The 16,335-nt window shown below is 35.7% G+C and overlaps 3 protein-coding genes across 9 annotated transcripts in view; 2 read left to right on the forward strand and 1 right to left on the reverse strand.

Moving 5' to 3' along the window:
* The window catches only part of LOC21398394 (protein DETOXIFICATION 42), a 7,859-nt gene extending 1,717 nt beyond the window's left edge, over window positions 1–6,142 (forward strand). Inside the window, exons 1-14 of one of the 7 annotated variants that reach the window (XM_024169473.1) lie at window positions 1,865–1,933; window positions 2,897–3,063; window positions 3,155–3,276; window positions 3,407–3,619; window positions 3,771–3,940; window positions 4,055–4,190; window positions 4,290–4,386; window positions 4,494–4,594; window positions 4,748–4,911; window positions 5,089–5,160; window positions 5,249–5,365; window positions 5,478–5,573; window positions 5,663–5,784; window positions 5,872–6,142. In XM_024169473.1, the coding sequence (XP_024025241.1) occupies window positions 2,984–3,063; window positions 3,155–3,276; window positions 3,407–3,619; window positions 3,771–3,940; window positions 4,055–4,190; window positions 4,290–4,386; window positions 4,494–4,594; window positions 4,748–4,911; window positions 5,089–5,160; window positions 5,249–5,365; window positions 5,478–5,573; window positions 5,663–5,784; window positions 5,872–5,920 (1,539 nt within the window). In that variant the 5' untranslated portion in view covers window positions 1,865–1,933; window positions 2,897–2,983 and the 3' untranslated portion in view covers window positions 5,921–6,142. Of the gene's footprint in view, window positions 1–1,864; window positions 1,934–2,202; window positions 2,401–2,588; window positions 3,064–3,154; window positions 3,277–3,406; window positions 3,620–3,770; window positions 3,941–4,054; window positions 4,191–4,289; window positions 4,387–4,493; window positions 4,595–4,747; window positions 4,912–5,088; window positions 5,161–5,248; window positions 5,366–5,477; window positions 5,574–5,662; window positions 5,785–5,871 lie in introns of those variants that run through there. The other 6 variants (XM_024169469.1, XM_024169476.1, XM_024169474.1 and 3 more) reach the window with 6 other exon arrangements.
* A 1,870-nt stretch (window positions 6,143–8,012) lies between these two features.
* Window positions 8,013–10,869, forward strand: LOC21398395 (putative pentatricopeptide repeat-containing protein At3g23330). Its single transcript, XM_010104041.2, has one exon. The coding sequence runs from the start codon at window positions 8,090–8,092 to the stop codon at window positions 10,679–10,681; it is 2,592 nt and encodes an 863-aa protein (XP_010102343.2). The 5' UTR covers window positions 8,013–8,089; the 3' UTR covers window positions 10,682–10,869.
* A 1,577-nt stretch (window positions 10,870–12,446) lies between these two features.
* On the reverse strand, window positions 12,447–14,339 carry LOC21398396 (zinc finger CCCH domain-containing protein 30). The gene has a single exon (XM_010104042.1). The coding sequence runs from the start codon at window positions 14,337–14,339 to the stop codon at window positions 12,447–12,449; it is 1,893 nt and encodes a 630-aa protein (XP_010102344.1).
* Window positions 14,340–16,335: the final 1,996 nt, after the last annotated feature.

Raw genomic sequence — 16,335 nt, forward strand, 5'->3', positions numbered from 1 at the left:
ATTATATTAAATAAACATATATAATACAAAATTTCAGAAAAGAGGGAAGAAAATGAAAAAAAAAAAAAAAAGTGAAATCCGTTTTCAGAAAACAGAAAACGAAAACGAGAAAATGAAAACACTTTTTTTTCATTTTCTGATTTCCACAAAAAGACAAAAACGTTTTTGGTTTTGTTTTTAAAAAAAATTTGCACCAAACACGTTTTTAACACCCGTTTTCATTTTTTTGCTTTGAAAATCGTGAAAAATGAAAATGAAAACACAAACAAACAGGCCCATAATTTTTATATTTTATTTTTTAATAATATTAAAATGCTACATCAACGTTTTGAAAAATATTTTTTGGATACCTTGAAATCGATTTTTAAAATATAACGTGTCTAAATTACCTTTCTATTTATTTTGCTTCATAATTATATTTAATACAATGAAATAAAAGATTTTAAAAAAATAAAATAAAAAATAAAAAAGCTCATCCATATTTCTCAGATCTTGTTCCAAAAACCCAGATCAAAGAAACTCCATCAACCCCCCACCCTGGCGTTCATCCCACAGCCCAGATTCCCCCACTCCCACCCTTAGTGCCCAGGTCTTACCGCCCCCCTACTTCGCCGTCGAAGACCTTGGCGAAAATGGGGGGTCGTGCTACTCATGCTCGCCACCTAACAACGGCGGGTTTCCGGCGAGATCAGCCTCTACGAGCTTCGGCGATTGGTCTCAGAGACCCACGAAGATTGGTCTTGGAGATCCATGGAGATTGGTCTCAGGGACTGCTTAGTTGCATATCTTAGAAACATTTCAAGACCCATGGAGATTTAACAGGAAAAGATTCTGATATCACTCGTTAAAAAATTAATAATTTGGTAAAAATCATCATCTAAAAGTTAAAAATATTCATGTTAAATTATTAAGGCATCGTTCATTTCACCGATTCGAGTTTTTAATTTTAAGTTTTTACAGTAAAAAACTATCAAAAAATGTCACATCTAACTTTTTTTGTTACAGTAAAAAGCTCTCAGAAAATGTCACATCTCAGCTCGAATTGAAAACTCAAATCCATGAAGTGAACGAGGTCTAAGTATTAATAAATTTGTAAACGGAAGCGTACTTAAATTTATATTGATTGATTTTTTTTAAAGGTGTGCAGTTTATCTTTTAGATCAACACGTTTTTTTAGAGAACCTTTTAACTTAATAAGTATATAGTTTGAATTATATTTTCTATTTAAACTGAGTTAAACAACACAATTTAGAGTTTAGCTATGTCTTCAAATTCAACCGTTCAAATCATTTTTAAACAGTACAAAATGACTACTCTCTATGCTTTTCACCCTTACTAAACATAAATTTAAATTTTATTTTATATTTAAATTAAAACTTTCACTGTACATCTAACTAATAGCAATATTCTCTGTAAATTTTATGCTTTGTTGATTATTTTTACATTAAAAAAATAAATATTTTAATTAATAACAATTAAATGTTAAATTTTTCTTATGATATATTTAGTAAGAAATTTACTCAAAATATAAAGTATAAAAAATTTCACACAATAAATAATATTATATTAAAGAGTATTTTTAAACTCGTACTAAATTTATAATTAAACATTAATTATAATATTGCATGCTAATCAATTTTTCAATCCCTCGCGACAAAAAAAAAGAACAATTTTTCAAAAGAAAATTGTTCGCTCTTTTGCTTTCTTAATTGTCGTTTTCCATACCTGTGATGCATTAAGCATCATTATGAAAGTCAGTGTTGGACACGTGGCATTCATTCATAAGCATGCAGTGGCCCTTTTAATAGACGTTTCTCTTGAAGCCGGTAGAGCCGCATTGTTATGGCTTCCGTGGCAGTTTTGGTGTTGTGAAACATGCTGCAAAACCAGCTTTTGTGGAATATGGAAAGCCCTCAATGATTTTCTTTGACAAGTGGGCCACCTCTTTAGCTTACCATATTTTTAGCCTCAACCTTTTTTGCTTGATTGATTCCTTCTCTTGAAAGATCATCATTTAGTTATGTTTGTGTTCTTGAAAAAGTTTTATCAATTTTTCTCAACTGGGTTTTGAATTTTGAAGCTCATTTGGTATATGATTTATGGGTATTCAATAATTCAGAGCTAAAACGTCAATGGGGTTGAAAAATCTAGTGTGTGCTTTAAATTTAGTTTTTAGATAGCAGGCTAGTGAAGTGATTGTTGTGATATAGGGTTGGTGCTTGTTGACCTTTCAACACCAAATTACATCAGATACTTGGTTTCTTCCTTGGACTCAAGATTTGAAGACTTTCATGATTTGAATTATACATCAAAGTATCTAAAGAATCTATAAATACATGGTTGGAAAAACATAGATTATTGTGGAAAACTTCATAGGACTTCCTGTTGAATTTCCTCCAGGTACTTTTTTTCCCCGAGAATATAGAGCTTTTTTGGAAACTTCATTGAACTTTCTTTCTCCAAATACCTATTTCTTGCAAGTAAAAGGTGCATTGAATTTTTTTTTTGATTTTTTTTTATATTTATATATAGATATATGAGTGTTGATGAAATGATATTTTCATTCTTAGCAAAATTTGGTCTTTTCAGTAGCTTAGTTATGGATTCTCTCTTTTTGGCAAAACTTGGTTTTTTCCCAGTTTCTCTGTCAGATGGTTAACTTTGTAGCCAAACTCTTTGTTGATGATATGGTTAATATTAATATTTTGATCGCTTTATTTGAAGCCTGGTCTTAATGCTGTTGGTGTTCTTGAACTGTTCTTAGATGCATCTTTATCATTCTTTTGTCCATCTTGGCTTGGCTTGGCTTGGCTTTCAAATTAAATGTTCTAAATTTCAATAATCTACACTGTGAGACTTTTGTAAATTCTGGTATTGTCTTTAATTCTGGCATTAGTATTGGGCTTTTGACGATTCAGCTTCACAAGCTGTACAGAAACCGCTGCTTGTAAAGAAGACACTTTTGCTGAATTGGCTTTTGTAAATGATGGATGAAAAGGATGATTCATATTCATGTGAGAACAACATGAGACTTCCTATATGCATCTTCTTTAAGCATGCTAGGTACTAACTTCAAATGAAGTTTTGTTCATTTTTTTTTTTTTTGGGTACTGATGTGTAAGAGCTTAAAATATATTCTCTGTTGTATGAGCAGACACGTCTTTAGATTGGACAAACTTGGCTTGGAAATAGCTTCTATTGCATTCCCTGCAGCTCTGGCTTTAACAGCTGATCCGATCGCTTCTCTAGTTGACACAGCATTCATAGGCCAAATCGGTATGTCCTTTTATTGTTTATTTATGAATTTTTTCAATATTCTTGCGGATTTAATATCTTATTGTGTAATTGGTGTGGCCAATATACAGTTGGTTGAGAGACTTTGTTCTTGCATTTTTTATCTATTCAGGTTCAGTGGAGCTTGCTGCTGTGGGAGTTTCTATTGCTCTGTTCAATCAAGTGTCACGGATTGCGATATTCCCCCTCGTCAGTGTCACAACATCTTTTGTTGCGGAAGAAGATACCATTGGAAGAGTAAGTGCCGAAGAGACACTAGAGTGTGAGAATCTCGAAGCAGGTTCGTCTGTAAATGTTGAACATCAACAGTTGATAGCAGAAAATGGTAAGCCTTTTTTCCATAATTCCATGTCCCATATAGGCAAGGTCTTAAGTACTTCTCCAAGGCCTCTAATTTTTCTCTGCAACTACTTGGGCAAGATTTTTATTGCTTATGAACTTCCCTTATATCAGTTCCCTTCTTTAACAAAATATAGTATCAAAACCAGCTGGTGAAAGCTTTGATATAGAGACGGTCGAGCCTGGGAGAAGACATATTCCATCAGCCTCATCAGCAATGGTGATCGGTGGAGTCCTTGGCCTGCTTCAAGCTATATTCCTCATATCTGGAGCAAAACCTCTGCTGAACTTTATGGGAATCAGTTCTGTAGGTTCTCAATAAACTTATATTGCTGCATTTTTCCTTTTCCTTTATAGTTGACACGAAGTTCTGGTTATTCTAGTTACATGTCACTAAACACTTCATGCTGTTTCTATGAAGGATTCCCCTATGCTAAAGCATGCACAGCAGTACTTGACATTGAGGTCCCTTGGTGCTCCTGCAGTTCTTCTATCTTTAGCAATGCAAGGAGTGTTCCGTGGATTTAAGGATACAAAAACACCTTTATACGCGACCGGTATATTTTCCGGAGTTCAATACTTTGGAACTTGTGTGGTTTGATCTTTTCAACTCTAGTAGAAAAAATTCTGATTCTTAGTTTCTGTTTCAAAATCAGTGGCAGGAGATGTGGCTAATATTATTTTAGATCCGATCTTCATATTTGTTCTTCATCTCGGTGTCAGTGGCGCAGCTATCGCCCATGTCATTTCTCAGTAAGTTTATCTAGATCCTGGACCAAACATGAAAAATTCTCACTTTTATATATGTTTTATTTCTTGTTATTTTGAAAAACTGTCTCATATTGTTATAATTTTGCCAGGTACTTGATTTCAATTATACTTTTGTGGAGACTCATGGATAAAGTTGATCTCTTACCCCCGAGTATCAAACACCTTCAATTCGGTCGATTTCTCAAAAATGGTAAGACTTTGTCTTGAAAAATGGAGAATAAACACCAACATGAAACTAAAAGAATGTTAGACATATGTACGTCAAGTGGAGGCCTATTTACTCTTTACAGTCACTAAGTATGATAGCCCATTAGTTCTTTCTTCTTTCATGCTTGAACTCCAGGTTTTCTGTTATTAATGAGGGTGGTGGCCGTTACATTCTGTGTGACTCTGGCTGCATCGCTCGCTGCACGCCAGGGGTCGACATCCATGGCTGCTTTTCAGGTCTGCCTTCAGGTTTGGTTGGCAACATCTCTTCTTGCTGATGGACTTGCAGTTGCTGGTCAGGTTAGAAATTTTCCTCTGTTTATGAACTGCTTATTAGCATCACTTTTACGCCTAATAAAACTTTTTAAGTGAAATTTATGTATGCTTTTCTCTTTTAGTAATCTGTTCCAAGAATGAAAAACAGAACTAGAGAAGAACATGTTTCACTTCCCTATTCTTTTGGAATGACTTGTTCAGGCTATTCTTGCAAGTGCATTTGCGCAAAAAGACTACGACAGGGCGACTGCCACTGCATCCAGAGTATTACAGGTACTACTAAATGGCATTCTAGAAGGACAAAATTTCTTCCATTGTAGTTTCATTTTCTCTAAAGTAAAAACGCGCTTTAAACTTGCAGTTAGGCTTGGTTCTCGGGTTGATGCTTGCGATATTCCTTGGAGTGGGAATGCAGTTTGGGGCTAAGTTGTTTACGAGTGATGTCAATGTTCTCCGTCTCATCAGCATAGGGATTCCGGTATCTCCTCCTCCTTTTATAAACAAAAGATGAAAAGAGCAATATCCTTACTTCTTTTTTCACTCTTCAATGGTGCTGGAACTAATAAACATATCTTGTACTTGAAAATCAGTTTGTTGCAGCTACTCAACCCATCAACGCTTTGGCGTTTGTTTTCGACGGTGTCAACTTTGGAGCATCTGATTTTGCATATTCAGCATTCTCCATGGCAAGTACTATCTCATCTCATAACAAGCAATGAAAGATATAAAATGAAAGACATAAATGTGGCTAAATTCTTTTCTTTTTTCTTTTAAGGTTTTGGTGGCTATTCTCAGCATCCTATGTCTCTTTGTTCTCTCCTCCACAAATGGTTTTGTTGGAATCTGGGTTGCTTTGACTATCTACATGAGTCTTCGAACATTTGCTGGATTTTGGAGGTAAAAAACTTTCACAGATAAGCAAAAAATATACCCACAAAACTATATAAACTCACTTGTTAAATTAAATTACTTTCTGTATTGCAGGATAGGGACAGGAACAGGACCTTGGGAATTTCTACATTCCAGGGGCTAATTTGCTTCTTCTTGTTCTTCTCTGAAGTTGCAAATTTGTTTCAATTACTTCATATGGAATCTCATTTGGCGTAGTTCAAGTTATTTTTGCAGTCTTCTTTTTATTGTATTCTTTGGAGTTTTGATGGCTGGAAAATTTCTACAGTTCTGTATTTACTTGTGCATAAAAACTTAGAGTAGTAGATATCTGTTATGTGAGAAAACAACGCAAGAAGAAAAAAAATTAAAAATTAAAAAAAAAGTGTATTAGTATGCTCTAGCAGTATGTTATATGTTGCTATAAATTCATAAAGAGTATATTCAGAAAATCATGATGTTTTCTTCCGTGGCATTTTGGAATGAATCATAAACTCCACATTAGTGTAATTAATCAAAGAAAAATAATTGGTAAATCAGAACAACCAGCGTCACTACTAAATTTTGATAGCAAAATAATCATAAAAGAGACTTTGAAAAATAAATAAAAATGTTTACATATCATTTTTTTTAAAAAAAAACTAAACTGTTGTTATCACCGTTTCCTCGTAGCCAAACTGTGTTGAATTCCACGAGGAATGTGTGACCTCGTCGCATGTTGTCGTTTGAATGTTCAGTTGCTTTTTACGTTATGGTTCTACTTTTCATTTTTCATCTTGTTACTTTCACGAGCACTTTTAAATGTTCTTTTGAGTGTTACGTGGTTTTGCAGTTCTTTGGAGCTTTTAACGTTATGGTTTGACTTTTCATCCAATTTGTTTCTTTCACGGTGTTACCTTTTTCTTATTTGTTGTCGTATCCGTTCTTGTCTATTTTGTTAATTCTTATCGACTAGGTTTGAGTCTTTTGCCGTTTTCATCTTGTTTACGGTTGTCTCTATGTAGTTTTTTCGATTTTTTTTTTGTTTTTAATGTTTCTCCCTTCTTGTCGTTTGCAATTTTGTTTTCCCATCTTGCTATCGTTTTCCCATTTTGTTCTAGCTTTTTATGTCATGGTTCGAATTCCGTCGCTTTTCACTTTGCTTCTTTTATGGTTGTCGTTTCCTAAATGGCGCTTTTGTTTTCTATGCTGCTTCCGTCTTTTCATTTGTTGCCTTGTGCTATTTTGTCGTTCCACCTTTCTGCCATTTTCTCACTTGTCGTAGCCTTTTCCATCACGATTCGACTTTTGTTGTCTTTCTTTTTCTTTCTTTTACGGTCTTATTGCTTCCTCGTGTGTTGTCGTATTTTGGTTAAAATGTTCACATTTGTTGTCGTTCTTCACTCTTTGTGTTATTTGTACCGGTTGTCAAGTTATTTTAAGGCATATGATCTGGTCGTCCTTTTCTTATTTTTTGTCGTTTTAGGGCATTGTCATCTTTTTTCTGTCGTTTTTAAGTTCATGTTACTTCATAGTTGTTCAAGTTTTTGTGTTTGTTTATCGTTGTTGCCGTTTTCGAGTTCTTCATGAAATTTTGAGGATTTTTTTTCGTTCTTCCATGATATTATTGTTTTTCTTGTCGTTTCATTTGTTGTTATCGTTTACGTATTTTATCAAAGCATATGTCGTTCACTCATAACGACAGATGAAATTTTGAAGTGACGTTTCCTTTTTGCAGCCAAACAGCACCAAACTTACTCAATAAACGACAAGCGGTTTGGTAAAAGAATACAGCCAAGGAATATCTAAGGGTCTGTTCACTTCGCTGATTTGAGTTTAAAATTCGAGTTGAGATGTGATTTTATGTGAGAGCTTTTTACTGTAGCAAAAAAGTTAGATGTGATTGTTTGTGAGAGCTTTTTACTGTAGAAAAACTCGAATTCTAAACTCGAATCAACGAAGTGAACGGGGCCTAAACATATTCGTTTTACGACTTAAACGACGGCAGAATTCATAAGGAAACTAAATATCGTTTTAAAAGGAATCATTTCGTTTGTCAAAAACGGTTTGTCGTTTGTCTTAAAACAAACGACAATAAAATTTAAAACTAAAAAAAAAAAAAAGCGTAGCTTATCAAGTTAAAGAACAATGTCGCTTCGGACCTAATTAATACAGTCAACCTGTCGTTTTTCACTCAAAGCACATAAGCAAGAGACATAAAAGTACAAAACTTCAACGGTCAACCGTGGCCAGTGGCCACTCATCAGTTGATCCCAGTGTTATCTTCTTCTTCTTCTTCACATTCCCGCCAAATGTGAAGGAACATCACTACTCAATGGATATATTTCCAATTCGAAACCTTCAAAAGCTTCCTTTCATGCCCAATAACTTCCGAATCACCGACCCAAAAGACTGGAACTCGGTCATCAAGCACCATACCAAGTTCAACAATGACCACGCAATTCTCTCTACATATACCCACATGGAATCTCTCGGCATAGCTCCCGATAATGCCACTCTACCTCTCGTTCTCAAGGCCTGCACGAGGCTGAATGATGTCGAGAGAGGAAAGAAAATTCATTGGAGTATTCGGGGCACGGGTTTGATCGAAGATGTCCGAGTTGGGACTTCCGTTGTCGACTTTTACGGGAAATGTGGGCTCGTCGATGATGCCCGTGAAGTGTTCGACAAAATGCGTGAAAGAGATGTCGTTTTGTGGAATGCCATGATATATGGGTATGTGGGTTGCTGTTATTTTGAGAAGGCGGTTTCGTTGTTTATGCGAATGCAGAGCGAGGGACTTAAACCCAATTCGCGTACTGTTGTGGGACTTCTTTCAACTTGTAGAGAGCTTGATGAGTTGAGGTTGGGACAGGAGATTCATGGTTATTGTTTGAGGAATGGACTGTTTGATTTGGACCTTCATGTGGGGACTGCTTTGATTGGGTTTTATTCGAGATTTGATGCGAGGATTTCGCGCCTTGTGTTTGATTTGATGGATGTGAAGAACACTGTGAGTTGGAATGCGATAATTACCGGGTATGTTGACATGGGGGAGAACTTGGAGGCTTGTAATCTTTTTGTGCATTTGCTTGTAGATGGGGTTAATAAGTTTGATTCGATTACAGTACTTGTTGTAGCTCAAGCCTGTGCAGAACTTGGATTTCGCAATTTGGGTATGCAAATCCATCAACTGGCTATTAAGTATGGTTACAGAAATAATTTGTTCATAGTAAATGCCTTGCTTAATATGTATTGTGATTGTCGCAGTTTAGATTTGGCATGTAGGTTATTTGAAAATGTCCCTAACCGTGATGTTGCTTTGTGGAATTCTATGATATATGCATACATAGAATACGGCATTTGTGACGAAGCTTTGAGCTTGTTTGTTTCTATGCGAACGGAAGGCGTAAGAGAAGATGAAAGAACTATTGCTATAATGGCATCTTCATGTCCAAATTTAGCTGATGGAGTGAGAAATGGAAAAAGTTTACATGCTCATGCGATCAAAAGTGGAATGGAAATAGATGATGTTTCTCTTGGAAATGCATTCTTAGGTATGTATGCTGAATTAAACTGTACCGAAGCTGCCCAAAAGGTTTTTGACGACATGACAGGTCCAGATGTCATCTCATGGAACACTTTGATCATGGCATTGGCCTGCAACAAGTTGAGGAATGAAGCTTGGAACCTATTTGAGGCAATGCGAGCCACTAAAATGACACCCAACTCGCATACAGTGATATCTATCCTTGCTGCTTGTGATGACGAAACCTGTCTGAATATTGGGAGAGCAGTTCATGGTTTTGTTATAAAACTTGGCATTGAAATCGACCTATCTTTCAACACTGCACTGACAGATATGTACATGAATTGTGGCGATGAAGCAACGGCTAGGAATCTATTTGAGAATTTTCCTGATAGGGATGTGATTTCATGGAATGCGTTAATTGCTAGCTATGTTAGAAACAACCAAGGTGAGAAAGCTCAATTACTTTTCAGCCGTATGATTTCAGAAGTAGAACCTAACGGTGTCACAATCATAAACATGCTTTCGTCGTGTACTCATCTCGCCGCTCGTCCTCAAGGCCAATGCTTGCACGCTTTCGTGACTAGGAGGCAAGCCTCTTTCGCTAACAATTTGTCTCTTGCAAATGCTTTTGTGACGATGTATGCTAGATGTGGTAGCGTGCAAAATGCTGAAAAAGTCTTCAAACTTTTACCGAGAAGAAATATCATCTCATGGAACGCCCTGATAACTGGCTATTCTATGCACGGTTGCGGAGTTGATTCTATTCTTGCATTCTTGCAAATGCTAGAAGATGGTATGCAACCAAACGCCGCAACTTTCATAGCTATTCTATCTGCTTGCAGACATTGTGGATTTATAGAGAAGGGATTGCAGTTTTTCCAAATGATGGTTCATGAATTCAAGATAAAACCCGAGCTTGTTCATTATGGTTGTGTGGTTGATCTTCTTTGCCGAGGAGGACGCTTGAATGAAGCCAGAGAGTTTATCGAATCAATGCCTATTGAACTGGATGCATCGTTGTGGAGGGCTTTGCTCAGTGCTTGTCGAGTTAATTCTGACACAAAGTTAGCTGCAACAATATTCGAGAAACTTGTTGAATTAGAACCCATGAATGCAGGAAACTATATATTGCTGTCTAACATCTACGCCTCAGCAGGTCTTTGGCTAGAGGTGAGGAAGATAAGGACGTGGCTCCAAGAAAAGGGATTAAGAAAGTCTCCAGGAATAAGCTGGATTGTTGTTCGAAGCGAAGTACATTGTTTTGCTGCTGGTGACGCGTCACACCCTCAGTCAAACATAATTTACGAAAATCTATGTTCTCTAACAGCATTAATCAAAGAAAGTGGATATATTCCCGACATCCAAGGGGTTTTGAATGAAGAAGAAGAAGAATAGTTCGAAACGCCTTAAGTTCACATGGAAACTGAAGACTTGGAAGCTCACACTCTGGTGTTTGGAGCAAATGAGATAAAAACCTTTTTCATTTTTAGTTCATTGGAGAAAGGTAAACCTGACTATCAGTTATATAGAAGCTAGAGATTTTCACTCCTAAAATGCACTTACATTTGCATAGTAATTAGCAAGTAGCAACCAACGTTGCAATGATTTTCCATAATTTTGTTTCTTTCTTAAATCATTCAATCTGTGCAGATATCGGTAATATCAATCGCTTTTTGTTACCTTTTGTTAAGCGCACAAAAAATTGGATATCGCCATTTTTCTTTCCTTTTTCCTTCACCAAACTTTATGGGTGCGTTTGAAATTCGTTCCAAAATGATTTTATTTTTTGTATGAAAATGAAAACGAAAACGTTTTTATTTTCATTTTGGAATCATTTTTAATAATGCGTTTGGTAGTTTTAATTTCGATAATGTTTTCAGTTTAAAAAAAACTGAAATTGTGTTTGGTGGTTTAATTTTTAAAAACATGTAATAATATTTAAAATAATAACAAGAGTGGGGGTGCAGTAACTGAAACGATCCTGGATATACAGTGCTAAACGCATTTTTGGGTGCGTTTTCATTTTTTAATTCTTGAAAAACGTGAAAAACGTTTTTGGAAACGATTCCAAAATGGCACTATATTTATAATGCAGAATTAGATACTTGAATTACAAATTAAGATATACAGCCACTGTAACGCCTATTTAACGCCAAGTTGTGGGTTAAAACGTTATATTTGACTAGCTTCGATTGAAAGTCTTCGTTCACTGATAATTATGATACTAGCACATCATATCATCAAAATCCCACTATGGTAGATTAAGGATGAGGAGTTTTTTTTTTTTTTTTTTTTTTCATGGCTGATTTCTCTACATGTTAATGTTAAGTCTGATAAAAAATTTTGATGAAAAGTATCCAAAAACAACCCTGAAATAATTAGCAATATTCTCCCAAAAGGACCATCTCCACCCGCCAAACCCCCCCAAAAAAAAAAGAAAAGAAAGAAGAAAACTATCACCTTGTTAGGATCCACCTCATCAGTGATCACATATTCCCATGTTTTCATTGAAACAGAAGAAAGAAAACCACAAATAGAGGGAGATGGAGAAAAGCAATGCTTATTAATCAAGAATGAGATGAGAATAATAATAAGATAGTGCAAAAGTAATGTTGATAGTGACAAATGTTTAGTTCAATGTTAGTAGAACAATAAAAGAACAAATGTCCCACTTCCTGTCACTGTCGATTTCCGCAATAATTTATTTACATGTGGACCCATTTTCCTTGTGATTAAATATGTCCAATACGTCCACAAGAACTAGTCAAAGCATTAAAGAAAACCAATGTAGGAAAAGTTTGAGATGGAAGAGAAAAATAATAAATGAGTGATCTTTTATCTTCCTTTTTCTTTCTTTTGGTTCATCTTAACAAAAAAAAAAAAATGCAATCCTACTTTTAAAGTACAAAAGAAGAATTTCAAATCTTTTTACAAAGGTGGCTGAGAAACTGCTGAAACAAGGTGGGCTTTTTCCCATCCCTTACTGAATTGAGTTTACAGTTCAGTAATAACAATTTTGACGTAAAAATGACTTATAATTGTAAATGTCACCTTCTGGACTCCAGTATAATCAACAAACTAAATGAAATACCTAAGTAAGTTGTGCTACCTCAAATCTCAGTAAAAAGGAGTTCAAGGTTAGGCATCAGATCGCAATTCCTTATGTATATTGTTTCGGATTAGAACATTCGACAGTCGCCGTCGCGTCTGAGGCTGAACTGTTTGTCATTTCCCTGGTATCAGATCGCAATTCCTTCGCCGGAGATTGAACCAGTAAAACTTCAGGCTCCTTTGCATTATGCCCTGTGGAAGATGACTTGTGCGATCGACCAGGTTCCTCTGACTCAACAGGCCAATCTAGTTTCCCAGTAGGTGATTCCCATTGCGTCGACCAATAACTTCCAGGGGAACTAAGAAAGTCAGTTGATCCAAGATTACGCCATAGATTATAACCAAGGTCATGAGAAAGGTTTGATCCAAGCTTTGGAGAGCTGAAGCCGGGTAATTGTTGCTGTTGATTCTCACGGTTGGCAAAAGCAGATACCTTAGAACTCGATGGGGTTAGAGGCTTATTGTTCTGAAATGAAGGCTGCAAAAGAGAATGCTGAAAATTTTTGGGAGAGACCGCACTTGTTTTGGCAGGGGAAAACATGGATTCTTGCTGGTAGAGTTGATTAGAAACTGCTGATCTATGTGATTGAGAGACAATGGGTGAGGCCATAAATTGATCAGAGTATCCAGGAGACAAGACCTGAGAGGGGAAAATCTCATTGAGATTCGCAGAGAAACTGGATAAGTCATAGAGCCCCCGCTGTTGCTGCACTTGAAAGCGATCAGACTGAAACTCTCTTGTATTTACAGAAGATCTTAGACGCCCCATTTGGAGATGACTGTCTGCAAGGTGCAAAGTGGGAACATTTTGTTGAGGCCAGGCCGCTTGGGAAATGCCATTACCAGGAGACATGGGAGGAGTAGATAGGGAAGGTGACATGGCTGAACCCACAGCTATACCAGCAGAGGTAGCTGAATGAGGAGAAGATGGTACAGCAGATCCTGTGTACGAATCAACAGGCCTTAGTTCCTCAGCTGTATGGGCAAAACAGCAAACCCGACGGTTGCAACTTGTGCCATCTTTGCAAAGCCGAGTCCTGTACTGTGATGGGTGTAGCAAGATCTCAAAAATCCCATGAGCAAATTCACACAGGTCTCCACGACTACATGGCGGTGCATAATAATGATGATAGCAGGACACCAAACTGTAACGGAACTTTCTGGGGTCTCTTCTCCTTGCTGTCTCACCAGGATGAAGAAAAGGGCACTCCATCCAATCATGTGAACGAGATCGCGAACATGGTTGAATCTTGAATTCATACATTCTGAACTCATCAGTAGCATAAATGCTGCTTCCAATCTCTGGGATGGACAGATCGATTCGGTATTGTCTCTTCTTGTGTGTTGATGGCGACAGTGTTGAATTAGGTGAAACATAAAGTTCACCAGATTGACGAATTGATCCATCCCTCTTTAGTAGCTCCTTAAGTGCAACCTTCACATTTGGAAGATTAGAGTGAGAAACAATGACATCAAATGGTCGACGCCCGCGAGAATCAGTCGCATTAGGATCTGCACCGGCACGTAAAAGCAACTTAACAACATCAATAGCTTCAACAGACCCACCAGAAGCAGCAAAATGAAGGGCAGTGCTATTATCTGGGTCGCAGGAACGGTTTATATCCGCCTTCGACAGAGAAAGAATAAGTTTCACAACCTCAACACTACCATACAAAGCGGCTACCATTAACGGTGTCATCCTCTTCAAAGCCATTTGGCGAGAATTCAATAATCCAACCTCATCAATCATTGTTGAATTAGTAAGAGATTGCTTAAAACCCTCAACATCATTATTAGCTGCGAACTCGAGCAAAACCGAAAAAGAATGACCACTTTTAACTGTTTCAACAGGATTGTTCATATCATTTGTAGAAGACTCGCTTTCTTGCTGAGGTGGTGAAGCTGGCGTCTTGGAATTTAACTGCTTGTGACCACCACTCATGCTTCAATTAACGGAAAGTAAAAGAATTATCTGAAAGAGACAATCGAAAAGGAATCAAATGTTATAACGCGAAAAAAAGAAAATAAAGAGAGAAATCACATACTTATTACCAGAATAATTCCACACGAAATAGTGATCTAAATAACACCAATTCTCAAGAGAAAATGAAAAGAAACGGAGAATACCAGAGAATTTAGAGGAAACCATTGAAAAGAGATTCACTAAGAAAGAATAGAATAACAAGAACGGTTTGCAGAGAATTTGAAGGAAAAAAGAATGCTTAAACCCCTAAAAGATAATAAATAAACAAATAATCCATAGAATTTATCGTGTATTCAACATGGATAATCGATAAAATAATGATTTGCACCAAGAAAGAAAATGAAAATCTCAGTTTGTTTTTTTTTTTTCAAAGATAGATTATCCATAAATGCATGCCGATTCTTCAAGATAAAATCTCTACTTTGAAAACCACCCTTTCTGAGCAAGCAAAGAGTTGAACACGAATTCAAATAACTACAAGAATATGTTTTCAAGAAACAAAAGAAATCACCATAAAAATAAACCCACGCATAATTATATCAACCAGTCCAAGCCAAGCAAAAAGCTACAAAAAAAAGTAGATAAAACAAGAACGAAATAGTAATAAATCACGGAAAAACAACGAATCTCACATATTTAAGAAAGAAAATTTACACGAAAACGTAAAAAATGCAGAGAGTAAATGGAATTACACTTGCGTGAATCTAAATTGGTAATTAGCTCAAAGATTGAAGAATGAGAATCTGTACGGTCTGCGAAACTGAAGCACTTAATGAATTATTTCTGATTTACGAGCAGAAAAATGAAAAGCAGAGTCTGCCAAGAAGTGAAGAAGAAGAAGAAGACGAAGAAGAATAAGAAGATCGAGAGCATTGAAGCTCGATAGCCATGGCGGGAGATAAAGTAGTGAAGCGGAAAAGAACGCGAAATCAACTGAAATGAAACGAAATTCGCAGAGAAGAGAAGCGGGGGGTGAATTCAATTTGGTTGGAATATATATGCGGGCTGTTTTTGCATGGATACCGCTTAACTTCGTGAGTTTGGCGAATTAGTCTTTTAATTTTTTTTTAATTCACCTCTTAAATTTTAAAATTTGTTGTAATATTAATAAAATTAAAAATTTAAATGATATTTTTTACCTGAGTATTGAATACAAATAATTATAATCTTTTTGTATTGAATTGAACCCTTTATACATGTTAAGGATGAAACATTTTTTAAAATCATGGGACCTTAATTTTTCTCTCAAAATGGTTAACTCTCAATTTAAAAAAAAATCGCTCATAATGTGTATATGAGAATTAATTCGATGCAAACAAATATTAATTATCCTTATTAAACACTTACGTTGAAGATATTGTCCTAATCTTTACATTTGTTTTTATTTTAACCAACATTGCAACAAATTTTAAAGTTTAAGAGGTGTATTGTCAAGAAAAAAGTTAAGGCACTAAAATTTCGTTCATTTCACCGATTCGAATTTATAATTCGAGTTTTGTTACAGTAAAAAGCTCTCAAAAATAGTTATATCTAACATTTTTGTTACAGTAAAAAATTCTCACATAAAGTCACATCTCAACTCAAATTAAAAACTCAAATCAGCGAACTAAACGGTCATTATATTTCTAAACTCACAAATTTAAAGGGGTGTGCATTGTCAATAGTTTATTTTGTAGTGACTACCAGGAAAACTCCCAAGTTAGCCTAAATTAAAGAAAAAGAAACTATAGTCTAAAATTATTAAAATTTATATAAAAAGAAACTATAGTCTAAATTATTAAATCTAAAAAAAAATTCAAAAAACAAAATTACGAATATTATTCAATTCTGAATCGTCAAAGTTCGTCAGATTTAGATTTATTATAGTTTCAAACATCCAATTTATTCTTTTGAACTTATTACTATTAATTTTTTTATCTTATCTAATATTACACAGCTTTTAATTTTGGGGAAA

This window comes from Morus notabilis, unplaced genomic scaffold, assembly GCF_000414095.1.
Source record: "Morus notabilis unplaced genomic scaffold, ASM41409v2 Scaffold1005, whole genome shotgun sequence".
Classification (NCBI taxonomy): domain Eukaryota; kingdom Viridiplantae; phylum Streptophyta; class Magnoliopsida; order Rosales; family Moraceae; genus Morus; species Morus notabilis.

Excerpts from the sequence above, each read along its gene's own strand:
- LOC21398395 (XM_010104041.2), top strand. The coding sequence starts at position 8,090 with ATGGATATATTTCCAATTCGAAACCTTCAAAAGCTTCCTTTCATGCCC.
- LOC21398396 (XM_010104042.1), bottom strand. The coding sequence starts at position 14,339 with ATGAGTGGTGGTCACAAGCAGTTAAATTCCAAGACGCCAGCTTCACCA.